The sequence below is a fragment of the Sitodiplosis mosellana genome, unplaced genomic scaffold, assembly GCF_009176505.1.
Source record: "Sitodiplosis mosellana isolate CC-2019 unplaced genomic scaffold, AAFC_SMos_1.0 Smas_scaffold_75, whole genome shotgun sequence".
Taxonomy (NCBI): Eukaryota; Metazoa; Arthropoda; class Insecta; order Diptera; family Cecidomyiidae; genus Sitodiplosis; species Sitodiplosis mosellana.
The window spans coordinates 251,301-268,528 of NW_022595317.1; the positions used below are offsets into that span (position 1 = coordinate 251,301).

Sequence of the window (17,228 nt, forward strand, 5' to 3'; positions counted from 1 at the left end):
ATATGGAAATGAATGGTTTTAATTCTTTTTCCTTTAATCAAATTGTATGTTCGTTATTCAGGCAACGTCACTGGAAATGTATCAAATGTTTTCTCCAATGGTGAGAGACCACTGGATGGAGAGAACGAAGATCCAGTGAGTGATGTGAAATCAAAACCAAAGAAACCGCAAAAGAAACCAGCTTCAGGCAAAAAACCAGCAAAATATTACAATTCTGATGAGGAACACCACCACCACCACCAACATTCAAAGTCAACCTATGAAAATCAATACCCTGTGTATCAATTTTCAAATGGAATTGGTCCGTATACAACGATTGTGGGAGCTGCAATTGCACCGCCATTCATTCCAGTTCACCAATATTCACTACCAGTTCCCGAAACTTCGAAGTCAAGGAAATCGACAAAAATGGATGTGAAAAAACCGGCGAATCCAGTGTATTTTGACTTTTTGAACACTCACACCTCGGGACAGAACTATCAAAATTTTCCCAATCTCAAGGATGCCAATCTATATGATAACCAATACAGTCAATCGAACAGCCAATTCACCCAATTCAACGGACAAAACTCCTATGGAACACCCAACTCAAAAGGCTATAAGCAAAACTCGTTCAATGGCTATAATCCATCGTTTGCATTCAATGGAAACTTTCCAAAGCCAATTATTATTAGTAGCTCCAATCGATATGGAACAACTTCTTAATGTGAATGAAAAAAATCGGAAGAGAGTAGAGAAGTTTGTGGTGATCGTATTTCCAATTTGTACTACCAATTTGGCAGATGGTTTAACCCATACAATCTTAAATTGTAGAACTTTTTCATAGAAACAACAAAATTGAAAAAAAAAACTCGAGAAAAACTATTTAATTTATTATTATTTATTTATTGCACAATAAAATGAATCTGTGAAAAAGTAAGAACTGTTTTTTATTCTTAATACCAAATTTTCAGGTGAATGGAACAAGGAATGGTACCAATAATTTTTATCATGAATGACATTTTAACTGAAAACGCAAAAACACTTATTATTTGTAAACACAAAATCGAAATTTCGTTTTGTTGGTGTGTTGTCGATTTTTTGTATCACAAATTACCGGCAAAAATCGAGAATCGTTCAGTGCTGATGATGAACGCCTGTTGAGCGTTTCGAAATGCGCATTCACTTTAAATAAGTACAATTGTGTATCTTTTGTGCTATAATAGCAAAAACAATAAGGTGATTTCAAACGAAATTTCGATTTTGTGTTTACAATGGAATGGTATTTATATCAAAGCGAAAAACTCATCTCATTCGACGTTTTTCACCATAGAATGGATTTGATCATCTTTCTTTTCAAAAACTGAGCGAATATAGCCTTTCCCGAGACTTTTGGCTCACCACAGTATGAAATTGGCTGCATTTTCTCCGTTAAATGGGACTATTACGTTACTATACAAGTTCTGTTCAAGACAAGATCGCCGATGTACAGCTTTTGTATTGAAAATCGAACTTTCATATATACGAATTCCCTTGAACATTTGCTAGGTGTCATTTTGTTCATCTACAGCTCTAGCCAGAGCCAAGCGTTCAGATTTTTGTAAAATTATTTATAAAACGTATTTTGAAGTTGTGATCCCAATCACATATAGCATTTGGTGTATAAAAATCAACTTTTTCCTATTTCTTCTTTAACATAAACACCAATACATGTCTATGGAAGATTTCAAAGATTTTCCCAAAAGACTATTCAGACAAAAAATCTATTCACACACCGGCAAAATGGAAATTAAATTTTTTTTAATTTTAATTCCATTTTTATTCGGAAGTGATGATTCATCAAAAAGGTGATAAAATTTAAGAATAAATTTTAAAAAACTGATCTTAAAGAAGCAATATCAAATCTAGAGAAACGAATATATGTTAATTTATTCTGTCAGATGACAAACTTAGTTTTTCAGGGCATACATGTATGTTTTATCAACATCATTTGCTGAATAAATAAATAAATTTAAAAAAAGAATCAAGTGGATTTTGTGTTGATGGTTTCATTTCGACTGTTGAAATTCGTTCAAATTTTTTTCGAATTCAGTTCGATTCAGTTTGTAATGAAGATCAGTGAAATGATGTGATGTCGTTGATCGATAAGATTTGTTGTGTGTCTATTAGTTGGATCAATATACAGTAAAAAGTATTATAATCCGATTTTGGTATTCAGAAAAAATCAGAATACTTTGAACCACATAGCTACACATTACTCATCACTTCTCATGAAACCACTTTGATTTCGGTGCAGAGAGAGAGAGAGAGAGAGAGAGGGAGAGCGATAAAAGTGTCGATAATGGTACATCTATGTTTGTGAGTTAGCATATATTACGGTCGGCACGGTTCATATTCACAACTCATCAACAACATACATGGTGTTTGGCGCGACCCATATCTGATTAGTTCATTAGCATAATGATCGGCGTCGAGCCGATTGACAAAAAAAAACTACTTTCCTAAATGGGTTTTCTATTCCAAAACGGACAACTGATAACCAAAACTACATAACATTTCTTTCTTTTCGTTTTTCACCGGTAGATTCAACCAGTTTTTGGCGGTTTCAAATGAATAAAAAATATGAACAAACATAATTTAAAAATCAACACCTTAAAAGGAAAAAATAGTGGACTGAAGCACGAAACATTAGAATTCGGTCAAGATGACAGTGTTTGTTCAAAAATCGCGATCATATGTGAATTCCAAACCAAAACTGGAAAAAACTCCAAACGTCTAAAAAAACGCGGTCGAATGCTTTGATAAAATAGGCTCATCAAACATTGCCGAAATTCTGCTCAAATACATCGAATATGCAAAGTGAATTTTCAATTTTGGGTGTTATTTATGGCGCACTAAAAACGGTAAAAGAAATCGAGTCAACGAGCCTAAATCATGGTCCGTAACGTCATCTCTACATTGATGAGTTGGGTGACAAATTATTTGCAAAAATGGCCAATTTGCATGATGTTCACGAGTTTATGAGTGATGTCAAAGAGGAATGAAAGCAACGTTAACTGATTGAATCAACGAGATGTCCGAATAAAATCTTTTATCATAAGGGGATAGCAACGACAATAAAGTACATGTATATTTGTTCTTCTCGAATTCTAAATAAACATATTCGCCACACGTATTTTAAGATTTCAGAACGTTCAATACAACAACAGGAAACTATACACAATTTTTCTTGACTAAAAACAAGATATTTTACAAGGAGGGCGCTTTCTTTAGATTTAGGAGCCGAAATGTGCTTAAATTTTCTGTACCGTATTTTCTTGAGATTTCTGAACGTTCACTGTAACAAGTATCCCGTATTTGTATGTGGTTCATACTAAAAAAAAAAGTATTGAGATTCATTTACTCATAACAAATTTTGTATTCTACGTAAGATGTAATGAATTCCGCATTTTGACCGCTACGATGTTAGATATCGAATCAAAGTCTGGTTTTTTACTAAATGAATAAATCGAATTTCTCAAGAAAGAAGGACACTAATATGCGTAGAGCGAAGAGTTCAAAAGCATATTTAGTAAGCTTTCCTCTTCGGAATGCATTCAAATTTCAAGCTAAGTAAACGGTAATTTGAAATAATGATTTTAGTAAACGAAAAATATCTGATCGCCTTTATTAAATCTATAAAAATATTCACTTGCCGTCAATTACCACAGAGAATGATAATGTAATGTTTTCGATGGTCCTGCAATCTGACATTTGAAGAATTTGCTTAAAAAATTCCATCGATTTGCACGTCTTTAGTTATCAAAGATTTAAATCTATTAGATAACAAAGTAGATAAATGCGGAAATTTTTGTTATTGATTACTTTGCGTTTTACTACTGTGATAGCGTATCACAGCAGTAGTTAAAATCATGATAGAATAACTGGATTTTGCGTCATTGCTTTCCCCCCACTGATCACCATCTGTCCAAAAAATCCACAGTTGTATTCGATTAGACCAAATTCGTATTCAGTTGCACCGCTTTGTTTATGCCGCTTTTTCTCTCTTCTGATGACGACTCCACACGAAAAAAGAAAAAGAAAGGGGAAGCCCATACGCAGCAGGCCAAATTATCGTTTGCATTCAATTTTATTCGCATGCTAAAAAAATTTCGTCCCATATATTTCAATGTTGAGAAAACATAGAGAAAGATAGAAAATGGTGTGAGAGTTTGATACCGTACACTGGCAACATATAAAAAGCAATACATAGGCCTGAATTGGAAACAGTCAGTGAAGTGCCGTCGAACGAATAGTTCTATCGTTCACCATGTCTTTGTTCAAACTAGCCAATTTGCCAGTTGCAATAGTTTTGTGCACATTTCTAGTGTCAGTTAAATTGGAATCACATCTGAATCGAGGTTATTCAATCAACGATTCTATTTACTGAAAATTTAAAGTTTTAAAACTAAAGTTTAGAAGTTTCAAAGTTTCAAAAAAAAATCGTTTGTGTTTTTTAGGTTTTCATGCGCAAAATGTGAATCTTGAAGAAGAGATGACCGTTTTGATTGATGCCGAGAAATTCTTGAAAATTTTCAAGGCCTCCAACGAAACGGATGATTGTGCCGAGAATGAAGTGTTCCAAGAGTGTGGCACCAAGTGTGCGCTGAGCTGTCGATTCGCCTCATCGGCATTGGGTATCACGCTTTCGAAAGAAGAATGTGAAAAAACTGAGTGTGTCAAAGGATGCTTCTGCAAAGTCGGATTGGTGCGACATGGAGAGAAGTGTATTCCAGCGACCGAATGTTCGGCTCAAAAAGGTCGAACCGATAAAATGTTGACTACTCAAGCGACATTTGGTCCATTTGCCAAGATTTTTGGAATGAATCGCTGTGGACCTGACGGATGCTCACCAAATAGTCCATTTAGTGGCAGAGGTATGTGTACGAATACAGTCTTAGGAATAGGTTTGGCAATCTTTTTTTTCAATTTCAATTACATTTGATTGATTTCCAGGATCGGGAGCATCAAACAATAATAATGACGACAATAACAACAACAATAACAATAATTTCGCTGGCTTTGGGGGTAATGAAATAAGAAGACAAAAACAATAGGCTTTCTTTAGAGTTTTATTGCTAAAGCTATTCGAATGACTTGCAATATATGTGAAACAGCATCTGAATGATTTGTATTTTATTTTTCAGGCTATGGTGGTGATCATCATAGTAGTAAGTCTTTTATATTAATTATGTAAACGAATACTTGTTTTCATCTGCAAAGATTTTTCTTCTAAAATATAAATTAGCAACAAAACCGAACGAAATTTAACGAATTCAGAGAAAACTGGATTCAGCTCATAAAGATGGTTTCATTCTTTTGGTTTCGTTGCATTCCATTTCCTTTTGTTAGTGTTATCGATGTGTCTAATTCAATCAAATTCAAATGTTTCTATCCTTAGATCACCATGATAACCATGGTCATCATCATCATCATGAAGGTAATTCAAAAGAGAATTTACTAAAAAATATGGAAAATCTTATGATTTATTTGTCTCATTCTAGATCATAATCATGGTTGGGGTTATGGCCCATGGAGCTATGGAAATGGAGGTTTCGGAGAATTCGGAGCCTATGGGGGAGGAGGTGGAGATGACGACGGCGGTGGAGGCTTAAATGGTATTTTGAATAGATCTTACTACTGGCATTAATATGAGTTCTATGTAAATGAACAAATAAGACACCATAGATGTCAACTGTTCGCTTGAATTTCTTCAAGTTCAAACGCAATGCGTTCATTGCGGTATTTGAATGACCACATGAAGACACCTTTTTTGAAATGGAACAAAATAAGTGTAGAAAATACTTAAACCAATAGTAACTACTGTATTCAATAGGCGGAGGAGGCGCTGGTCCATTTGGCTTCTTCGAAGGATTCCCATTCGGAGGTGCCCCATTCAGAGGTACCCCATTCGGAGGTGCCCCATTCGGAGGTGCCCCATTCAGTGGATTCGGTGGCTTTGGAAACTTCGGCGCAAGCGGTGGTACGATTTACATTTGAATCATTGAGCATTAAAACACAGTATGGACATTGGACACTGCAAATATAAAAACGAAACTTAGAATAATGGCGTTGATAAAAACGAATCAAATGATAAGTTTCAATAGAAATTAACTTTGAAATTTAATTCATGGTGCATTCGAATTACAAATTGAAATGAAATTGATAGTTCATTTTTAATCGAAACTTTTTCATCGGATCGGATCGTATCTATCGAAGCATTTTTTCAAGATTCGTTATAATTTTTTCGTTTCTCATACTGTGTTTTCATTCTCAACAATTTATTTTTTGTTGTGTTATTAATAAGATAACTGGTAAAATTATAGGAGGCGGAGGTGGTGCAGGAATCGATACAGCAGGTACGTTTGCATTTGGACGAAATCAAAACTTAATTTGTTTTCGTAAAATTCTCAATCTCACAGATTAGGGGCAATCCGGGGAATTTTCTCCCACATTTCAAACACACTCAGCTAAACTTTTCTATTTTTTATCAAATTCTTAGGTGGTGGCGGTGGCGACGGTAGCTTCAGAGCTGGCAACGAAGGTATGATACCGTGAAATATGAAACCTAAAAACAAATTATTCACAAAATTCAATTTCAATTTCTAGCTGCGGCTAATGTCAATGCAGATGCATTCACAGTTACATATCCGATTACTAGCGTAACGTATATCCCATCAGCCATGACTTACACTTACACTTTGCCTGGTATTGGTGTAATTACTGTTGATCGGAATGGTATGACTTATCCGAATGTTTGCAATGCAATCCAGACTGTTAAATTTGTCGTTGCTTTTTCAGGGGCGATAACTGGCACAGCACATCCTGGCTTTGGACTCAGCACTGCGGCCGTAACTCCAGATGTTTTCGACCCGGTTAGGGAAGATGAACAAATTGCCGTACAACAACCGGCCGTACAATTGGTTCCTGCATATAACTATCAGCCTACGACAACAGAGCCACCCAAAACTAACAAAAAACGGAAATCGTCGAGCAAAGGGAGCGGTTTGAAAAAGTCAGGAAGCAATTCCCAAATGAACCCAAACAATAGCCCGCTCAATAATCAAGTCAATTCCAATACACCAAACGATGAAAAAGATTCATTTGTAAATGCACAAATTGTTGACTCTAAACCATTAACTTTATCTAATGAACATACTCCTCAAGATCAAATCATAACTCCAACCCAAAACTATGAAAATTTTGTGCCAACAGAAGTTACCGAAACAGAGGGAGCAACTGATGTATATAATTCTTCAAAAAGAAAGCCAAGACAATAATTCTTTTGAATTATTCGAAAGTCACGAACATTCATGTAGCAGGTAGCAGTCAATTGAACTACCGAAAACTGTGTCAAACTAACGATGTAATGTAATTATTTATTTATTTATTGAGCAATAAAAATAAAAACTTTGAAAAAGTTCGAAAATTATTTAAAAAAAAAACTCTTTTATTTTGCCCATTTTAAATGGACATTTAGACAACTCAATAACCTACCACCTCCTTGAATTTTGTTCCGTTTCCTAACATATATGGACTAGGATAGTTCGAACTATCGAAAAATGATCAACTTTTTTTTACATCACAATAAATAATGGATATTGCTGCATCTATCATTCACGGTCAATCGATGGAAAGGTGAATAAAACCATGAGTAAATATTTTGTTCAAAAAATTATTACGATGTATCCAATAGGTTGATACACATTCAAGAAACTAAAGAGAGTTTTCGTCTAAATTAAATCCATTTTTCATATTGATAATTAACATGTGCCGCTTGAATTTACAGAACAACCAGAATTTCAATGGCTTAAATTGAATTCGATTGATAAAAATAAAGGCAGTTTACGTTTAGTTCGTTTGAATTACCTTATCAATTTGGAATATGGTAACTGACATCACAAGCATATACTATAGATGAGAACGACTAAAATGAACAACTCATTGTGGACAACTTACCCTCTGGACGAGTCATAAAAACGGATGGTTTTCGCCAACAACTCCTTATTTCGTCGATATCCATTCGATGGATTCAATTGCAGCAATAAATGTTGGAACATGAGAAAAAAAGGCCTGATTATACAAACAAATCGATATGAATAAAACACAACCATTACACCGTTCAGAAAGAAATAAGATCCACCGTAGAAGAAATTCAACTACAAAGGAGTAAAAGGTGAAATTGTTTTACTGTTGAATTTCTGATGGAAGCTCGGTTTTGTTTCCGAAGAAAAATAAATTTTTATAGCTGCCGTCGTTTCGGCAATATATCCGATTAGATAATCTGTGTTCCAAGGCAAGCTGGTATACGAAACAAATCAAACCTTAATTGAATAACGAAAAATGTTGAAATTTCACCACTTCACTCACACAACATGATATGGCACAAAAACATGTTTCCGCTCAAATTGTCCGTACCGGCGATAACAGAGTAGCACAGAAGTCACAACGCCACCAGTTAATAAACCATAATATCCACCGAATACAATCGCAAAGTATCGCTTTGAGATTCGTTCGCATCTGTTGTCTGCTTGTATATGAAATTGAAACGATTCTTCCTTTTCGTCTGAATATAAAGAAATAATATTTTTAGTTGGAATCAGTTGGAATAAAAGCCCTATCCATTTATGAAAAATCCATTTTTATACATACATTGTAGGGCATCGTATAGTCTAAAGTTTTGAATAAATGGATTATAAGCTGAAGTTTTAATCACAATAAAAATCTTACTTGCTTCAAAGATTTCCGATAAACTTGAAAAAATAACATACTCAAACGACTCAAAGTTATAGCAGCCGCAAACAAAAAGTGTTCGGAATCCTTTGGCTTAAAATTGAAAAGAAAAGCCACTGACTCAATACTAATAAACAGTTGTGTTGAAACTTAAATGCATGTTATGATAATATAAATATTCAACGGGGCCTGGTGAAAAAGATGTATTAATATGGATGATTTTCCTCTATTAAATTAATAGAGGTTTGTTATTATGATAGTTTGTGGTATTATTCTAGGGTTTTGCCATACATTTTTCATTTATTGTAATAATGACAAATTATTAACCCTTTGACTGGTCGATTCTTAGATATCATTTTATACAAAAATAGTTCGTATTGTGAGTGCACGTGCGTCGCGTGGTGAAAAACTCGTTCTAATATAGACTGTTTATTTCTTTTTCTTTCTAAATAAGTTATGTCCTTGGGGCTTCTTACTCCAGACGAATGTTTCATATAAATACGTATAACCACGTATAATTGCCGTATATTCTGTGCATATTTCATATATAACCCGCGTATACGCCATATATTTTAACCATTTCGCATATAAATTTGTATTGGCGAATAGAGATAAAAGCCCCTAGGTTATGTCACCGGTTTAAAGCGTTTGATTTCATCGATCAAATATGCCGAACACATGTCAGATATTGACTATCGTTCAAGCGGTTTACGTTTAGTATGCTTTAAAAATGTATTGATGCTTTAAAGTTATTATGGTTTTATTGTTTCAACAACTAGATCTAATCAACTTACTTAATTGGATCAAATTAGTAGTCAGTAATATGTTTGTCATGGCAATATTTAGTTGCCACTGTAAACTTTTATTATGTTCAAAGCCAAACGATATCGATCGGGGTTTTCCACTTATGAAATGAATTTTTGAGGAGAGTTCAAATTCAATTTTAAGACAACGGAGCTCTCTAAGAATTTTTTTATACACAAAATGAAACGAATTTAGTGTAATTGAAAGTGGATTGCGGAATTTGCATCGAATTTCAGGCGTTTTTTTTTGTTTGATACCTTCTTATCAAACCTTAACCCAATTATGGGAAAATAATTGGTAAAAAATCTTTCTAAAAAAATGACTTTAATCTTATTTCGTGTTTGGGTAGTGCAAGTATGCATAGGACCCATACTGATGCACAATCAAAAACTTGACGATGGGAACTAGAACTGTGCGTGTGAAATTTTTTTCCGGCACCATCTTTCATTGCATCAATTGGGTCTGCGTAGAATAGAAAAACTGAAAATAGAAATAAATTCATCGAAATGAAAATGTTGTTCATTAAGAGGATTTATGTTAAACCCTTTGTTGATTATTTGAGTACACTAACTCCAAGCGATTATTCAAATTGGCTGTTGAAATTGATTCATTTTTTTTCTCGAGATCAGTTCGACTTTTTTTTCTAATAAGAATTTGTCGAATGGTATGATAAATGCGATCGATTGGTTTTTTTTGTACATTGCAATGGCTATTTTAAGAGGCAAAGAACAGATTATGGAACATTTTTGACCCCACAAAAAAAACATTTCAACATTTTTCAAAACTGCAGTTATGATTTTTTTGTTAAAATAGCCATTGGTACATTGATTAGTTGATTGAACGAAGTTGATTAAAAAAAATATCATCATCTCATTAGAACGTGTTTAGTGTTCAAACAAGAATTTATGATCGTTGAAGCTCGTAGTCTCGCTGAATTATTCTCATCAATCCACTGAGATTTCGGTGCAGAGACAAAAAAGACTTGTCAATATTTGTTTTTACATTAGCATACGTTATATTTACGTTCGTTCCAAACCATATATGACGTTCCGTAGCACGTTCCATTAGTATAATGGTTTGGCATCGAACCTATTGGTAAAAAACTAATTTTCTAAACGGGTTCCCCCATGCTGAAAACAAATACGAAATTGATTAAAGCACAAAAAAATCATTTTATCTCTTCATCATACTTGTAGATCTTGACATTTTTACTAGCCGAATTATAGACAAAAAAAAACTGATAACCAAAAGTACATGAGATTCAATAAAATAAAAACGAAAAAAAGAGATACGATTATCAACATTGTCAATCAAACAATCAAATTAAATCAGCTCCTATATAAATTATTCGAGATACATGACTAATTAACAGTTCTGTTTTAACTTCCGCGATTTTAGCAGCAGTTCTTTGCTCAACGGTAGTTAATTGTGTTTTCAGTATCATTTAATCACTTTCTATTTCTTTTGAAATAATTTTTCGTCTTTTGATTCAACTATTCGTTCCCATCCTCCACATAAAGTGTGAAGTTATAGTATTATGATTATATTTTTTCGACTTTTGTTCTGTGACCTTGATTCTCTAAGAAAGTGGTTTTTAATTGGTATGTTTACAATTGGATAGGCTGTGACCGGTAGACCGAGCAAAACATTAGCGGAATACATTCAGTGTAAAAAAAATTAGCTGGGCCAAACGGTTTCGCAGATGAATGGTCGAAAATTCAGCCCGAAATGCAGGAGCCCAAAATGAAAATATCAAAAGAATCATATAAAACATTGAAATAAAATAACTTGAGTTGGAAAAAAATCAAAAGTGAAAATGTAAATAATGACCCATCGAATTAATCCAACCCATTATTTCGAACATTTTGGCTGGCCATTGACTAAAAATCTAGCAGAAATGAAATATTACGAATATAGCAGTGGTAAATACACTTATTTCATTGAAATATTTGTGACTATTCTTCCCCATTTTCCCCCAAGTCAAAAATGATTATTGCCTCCATATAAAATTGTTAAATTCCATTAAATAAGCCCGTTTCAGTTGTTTGCCGCTACAAAAAAATTGAGAAGCTGCTAGTCATTTCAATTTCACACGGGGTGTCATATCGTATGAAATCAATATTTCGAAGAAGAAATTCAATTTTCGTAGAAAAAACGTAGAATTTTTTTCCAAACAAATAATAATCAAATCTAAGCATTGGTTTCTATCGTTTTTTCATGAAACAAACAATAATAATGCCAAAATCACTCAAACATTCAGGGCAAGTGTACTTAAAAAGTTTATTGACACGTACACCTAGGAGTACGCATCACAGCATATATTCGATTGTATTACATCATACATATTACAACAACAACAAACCCATTGGGCAACTGAACAACAAACAATAGATAAAACACCGTGAATAACGTAGTCCAAAGCATGCGCCTTCTAAGCATGTAGCCTCCTTAGCTCAGGGGCAGAGCGTCGGTCTTGTAAACCGAAGGCCGAGAGTTCAATTCTCTCAGGTGGCATTCCTTTTTTTTTATTTCACGCAAACCCAATTGTACGATGGAAAATGTTTTCGTGAGCATTATCATAATCAATTTTGATGACAAAAAATATTTTTTTTCAAAAATATAATACCCAAAACTCTATCTTTTAAGCTATTTTCAAGATATTCTATGTGTTTGAAATTAAAAAAAAAGTAATGCCACCTGAGAGAATTGAACTCTCGGCCTTCGGTTTACAAGACCGACGCTCTGCCCCTGAGCTAAGGAGGCTACATGCTAGGTAGACACTAGAAGACTTTTTTCACTGTGTGTTCTATCTATAGAGTCTGTCTATACATTTGAACTAGAACTTTTGAGTGATTTTAATATTACTATTATTTGTTTTAGGAAGCTTTATTTTTTTCACACACACAATTCATTTCAATGATGTGTTGCGCGTAGAGTCCCAATTTAATATTTTCGAAAAAATTAATTTTCAATCGAAACTAAAAATTATTTCCTTTTAAATCATTTTCAATAGTTTGTCAATCATGATAATTATTTGAAAAATTCATTTTTTTTCTTCAATGAACTTCCATCCACATTATTATTAAATTGATGCGTGAATTATTGCGTTCTAGGAACAATTGTTGAAAATGATGATGATTCCGGAAGAATAACCCAATATTTCATCTCTTTAACTTATTCTCTATTCTAGGTGTGAATCGGAAGAACGAACTGAACTCCAACAATTGCATAACAGCTTTCTGGATGAAGTCAATGGAAAATGTTATATGGAAGGTTGGTCTACGAAAGCATTTAAGCAATAATCCTGAATTCTCATTGAATTTTTAATTAAGAAACCAATTTAGAAAAACCAAATGATTTAATTTTTTTCATTCAAATTTTCTCAAGGGACAACAATCAATCCGCCTTTTGACCTAATTCGGTAGATTGCTGATGAATGCGATCACATTAATCGATTCTGGATGGACTTCGCAATTTTGAAATTATTATTTCCCAATTTCGATTAGAGAAAAAATCAAAATTCACAAAAATTGTATTTTTTTTTACATAAAAATCGTCCGTAAGATCTATCTTATCCCAATATCCACCCTATGATAAGACCGACTTGATGATCACAACATTATCGACAAATGAAAATTTAAAATGTATAAAAGAGCAAAAATTCGGTTTTCAAAAAATAGATAATAAAGAATGATAACGAATGAAAAAAAATGTGGATAAAGCACGTACGACGTGACCTAACAAGAGTAACGAAAATATATTATATATATAAGAAGATATTACAATTTTTCGAACTCATAGAAAAAATCTTTTTTCAAAAAAATCCCAATCTACGTCTCACATTATTGTTTCGTGTGTTGATAAGTTATCATTTTCCGCAAATGTTCATAAAAAGTTCTCTTGAGATTTTTATTTAAAAAAAGGGTTTGGATGGCAACAAGAGCTTGAAAGGAACTTCTACTGATTCTTTCTTTTGTCTTCCTGTTCGATTTTGAAAATACGTCTCGAGACAAACCTAACTAATATCGTTGATTCAATCACAATTGGAAGCAAAGAAAGTTATTATTGCTTCAATTAAGTAAAAAAGTTTCCATTGCATCAATATAATTTATGATTATCTTTGTAGAATCGATGAATAACAATTCCAGAAGCAAATGTGACAATATCCAATTAAATCGAAATTGGTTTTAATTTTAAACATTTTTAATAAATGAAGTTTCATCGGGGAAAAGTGTAATTTACCTTTTTACACAGATAGCAACCGATCAACAAAAGAAAAAATTCCAATAAAATATTTGAATAAATATATAACTTAGGCAATGTGTAGCATGCAATAGCTATGAATGCTTGCGTATCTGTAAAGGTTGAATTACAGTTTTGATATTGTTGCATTGAGTTAACAACAGATTGTTGTCAACAGTGATCCACGTGTATGATTTGTGATTTTAGATGATACGACTTACTGGGATGGGTTGAAATCAAGAATGTAATATTGCAATAATGAAAATAATATGGAAATGAGCGTTTTAATGAAATTTTTGTGGACGATGAAGAAAACGAATGGGCTAAAGAAACAGTATATATTTATGGAGCTTTGCATCCTAACTTCAATTCACTGTTGAATTGCAGTGCCGGTTGAATTTACCTTGTAATTCCTTGAAAATATCTTTTTTGGAAAATTCACAATGACTCGATTAATTCTGTTCAGTATTTTAGCTTTGACTTTGGTGAGTTGCAAATTTGAACAAAACCAAAAAACAAAAATGGAAAATTTTAACAAAAAAAAAAAACGAAAAAAAAACTTGTTTCAATTATATTTCGTACTGTTTCGATTAGATGTCAACTATAGCTAATGCAGACGACACTGCTGAAATCGAAGTTCTTAATCAAATCGACGTCACTGTTAAGGATGAGGCAAAAGAAGCGATTGGTACCGAAGAAACTTGGCTCAACAAGTACGTACAATCGAGTCAATTGAATCGGCAAAAGTTTTTGTTTGGTTTTTTCAAAACATTTTTTTAGATGTACATTTCTTTCGGCGGCAACAAAACCAAAGACATCTTTTTTGAAAAAAGGGTCCAGAGCATTGAAGAAATACGCTTCTAGGGTGAAAAAATCACAAACGTGAATATTTTTTAGTTTCATAATTGTTTCTGTGTTTTGTTCTTTTCTCTTACAAAAAATTACTGAAAAATCCCGTTTGCAGGCCGCAGTCTCAAGATGAGCAAATCAACACTCTGTTCACCAATATTGCCGGTCGAGCTAACCGAATTGTTGCCAATTTTGTAGCCCAATATGACCAAACACAAAAGAGCACCAACTTCACCGACATCCAATTCGAGAAGTGAGTGTGAAATGACAATGGGTTTTCCAAGTCATCGATTATTTTCTTCTTTCATACAAAATTTAAATTGAAAATCGAAAAACACCCTTAATTACCCTTTGTTAAAACTGTTTTTTGTTTTTAATCCTACAGAGTGAAAAGTAGCTTCGGTTCATTGGCCAGAAAATTGAGAAATCTTGATGAACAATTGCAAACTGACAATCCAATGGACCCGAGAGTTACAAAGGTAAAGCAATTCTGCACAAATCTGTTCCAAAATATGTTGATCATGCGATCGGTCGACCTCAAGAAGACCACATGGAATAAGCTCAAAAGGATGAAGAAACCGGGAGTCCTGATTGGTAACTTGGGACAAAAACTCACGGCAAAAACACAAAAGACAAACGCACAACCACAGCCGAAAACCAAGTAAATCGATCTAGATGTTTCGAATCGATTTGAGTTGATATTGCATTAATTACAGGCCATCGACCGCAACCTTTGCATAGCACTAACAAAACAAAGTAAAACACGAATTTGCGATGAGCTCATTCAGTGAAGTTCATTTCAATTTGTTTACGTCGTTAGACGCACTCATAAACGCGACTGAATGAACTCATCAACAATGTTCTGTGATGAAAAAAAACCATTTTTTTTACTTATAAAATTGACGTTTATCACCAGTTACGCTCTCACAATAAACAATTTTGCAAATTCGTGACATTTTCTATTTTTTTTTACATCTTTATTATTGAGTATAAAAAATATTCAATAGTTTGCGGTAAACATTGAACGATCTGAGTGACAACTTTTGACATTTGTCTCGCAGCGCTAGAAGTAAGCTGTCAGATGTTTAAATGCTTATCCTGTGCCATCGACCGCAATTTTATGAAATAAATTCATTTCTATGGTGTTAACTTGAATATCAAGAAAATAAATGGGCTTATTTTTTACAATCATAGGCAGTTTTATTTCAATAAATTTGTTTCATTGGGAGCGCATGGAACCGCTGTTTTCTCAACTTATGATATAAATTTAAGTGAACATAAACGTTGAAGAGAGGCTAAAGTAATAAGGAACTACTCGAATTTATGAGGCGAATCAACATCATCAATACATTGAGTATTGTGAAAACCGATGTCAAACATATCAAAATATGTATTTTCTGAATTTGTTTGTTCGGCTTGAATTTATCGAGAGAGAAAAAAAAATTGTGCACAAAATCACTCAGACGGAACACAAACTAAAAATGGTTTAGATATTCGCATGTTGACTGAAATGACACTTCCGCCGAAAAGATAATTATCATTATAATTAGCCATACAGTTTACATTACAACGTATAAAAAGCGACTGAGCTTCTGGATACTTTAGTTTGTTTTAACATATGCTCGACATTTTAGTAGTGAAAGAGGATTGTTGTAGAGCACACAGGCTTTTTTCTGTTTTACGGCATAAAGGGAAAATTTTATTTTTCAAGTAATTTTTTGAACTTAATTTCTTCAGGCGAAATCCAATAAATCGTCGTCAATAGATTTCTTCAGAGGACTAAATCTCGTTTCATTCAAAAATTTAACTTTTATTTCTTTTACCCACGAAAAATATAAGGCCCTGAAAACAACAAACATGCAGTCATTTCTTAAAGTATTTTTTGTCGTTGCTTTTATAACCACAACGAGTGACATCGTTCTTGCTGATACAGGTTGAGATTTTTATTTATTTCATCCTTTTTGGATCCAATAATTGAAGTGCAATAACTTGAAAATTTCATAGCTTCAATTAATTTCGTTCTCAATTGTAGGAGGTGTGAATATTGGCGGTGTACTATACGCTTTGCTCGACACTCTGAACACGGCTCTGCTCACAGGCGATATAAAAACTATAGTTGACACTTTGAAAGCTATTGCGGACATAATCAGAGAGGCGCTACCAAAATTTGCTAGTGAAAAAACACGTGAATTCTTCAACAAAGCACTTGATAAAATTGGCGAATTGATTGAAAATTTGCCGAAATGTAAAACGAATTTGCAAGAGGTGCGCACTTTCGCAAATGAAATAAAGGAAAAATTGAGGCAACGATTAATTGACCGAATTAAGAGAAAATCAACGTAAAAACGATTTTCAAAATGTATAGCCTGGAATAGGAAGAGTTCAGAAAAGAAATGGTTCTTCATCTTCTTCTCTTCTTTTTCTCTTCGTCTTCTTCATTTTCTATCATTTTTTAAATATAAAATTAGATGTTTTGTATTTTATGAACAAATAAAGATGAAGTGACAATAAAAATAAAGGTTTATTTTGTCTCAACTGAAACGATACGAATAAATTTCAAAACAGATTGATTTAATGTATTA

The 17,228-nt window shown here is 33.4% G+C and overlaps 2 protein-coding genes, 1 long non-coding RNA gene and 2 other non-coding genes across 6 annotated transcripts; 4 read left to right on the forward strand and 1 right to left on the reverse strand.

Moving 5' to 3' along the window:
- Nucleotides 1–11,193: 11,193 nt before the first annotated feature.
- On the forward strand, nt 11,194–13,454 carry LOC129570730 (uncharacterized). The gene is made up of 3 exons (XR_008688158.1): nt 11,194–11,477; nt 12,746–12,828; nt 12,943–13,454. It is a non-coding gene; the product is annotated as an uncharacterized LOC129570730 (long non-coding RNA).
- Nucleotides 11,998–12,069, forward strand: Trnat-ugu (transfer RNA threonine (anticodon UGU)). The gene has a single exon. It is a non-coding gene; the product is annotated as a tRNA-Thr (tRNA).
- Trnat-ugu (transfer RNA threonine (anticodon UGU)) lies at nt 12,247–12,318 on the reverse strand. The gene has a single exon. It is a non-coding gene; the product is annotated as a tRNA-Thr (tRNA).
- Nucleotides 13,455–14,185: 731 nt separating the features above from the next.
- LOC129570729 (uncharacterized) lies at nt 14,186–15,758 on the forward strand. The gene is made up of 5 exons (XM_055450435.1): nt 14,186–14,282; nt 14,392–14,510; nt 14,578–14,679; nt 14,762–14,899; nt 15,032–15,758. Exons 1-5 carry the CDS (start codon nt 14,241–14,243, stop codon nt 15,309–15,311), a joined length of 681 nt encoding a protein of 226 aa, XP_055306410.1. The 5' UTR covers nt 14,186–14,240; the 3' UTR covers nt 15,312–15,758.
- Nucleotides 15,759–16,291: 533 nt separating this feature from the next.
- LOC129570731 (uncharacterized) lies at nt 16,292–17,017 on the forward strand. Of its 2 annotated transcripts, XR_008688159.1 has the most exons (3): nt 16,292–16,356; nt 16,486–16,579; nt 16,679–17,017. XR_008688159.1 is itself a non-coding variant. In XM_055450436.1 (2 exons), exons 1-2 carry the CDS (start codon nt 16,504–16,506, stop codon nt 16,987–16,989), a joined length of 387 nt encoding a protein of 128 aa, XP_055306411.1. In that variant the 5' UTR covers nt 16,298–16,503; the 3' UTR covers nt 16,990–17,017. The 2 variants fall into 2 exon arrangements, 1 of the variants encoding a protein (XP_055306411.1); XM_055450436.1 differs by having other exon boundaries at nt 16,298–16,579.
- Nucleotides 17,018–17,228: the final 211 nt, after the last annotated feature.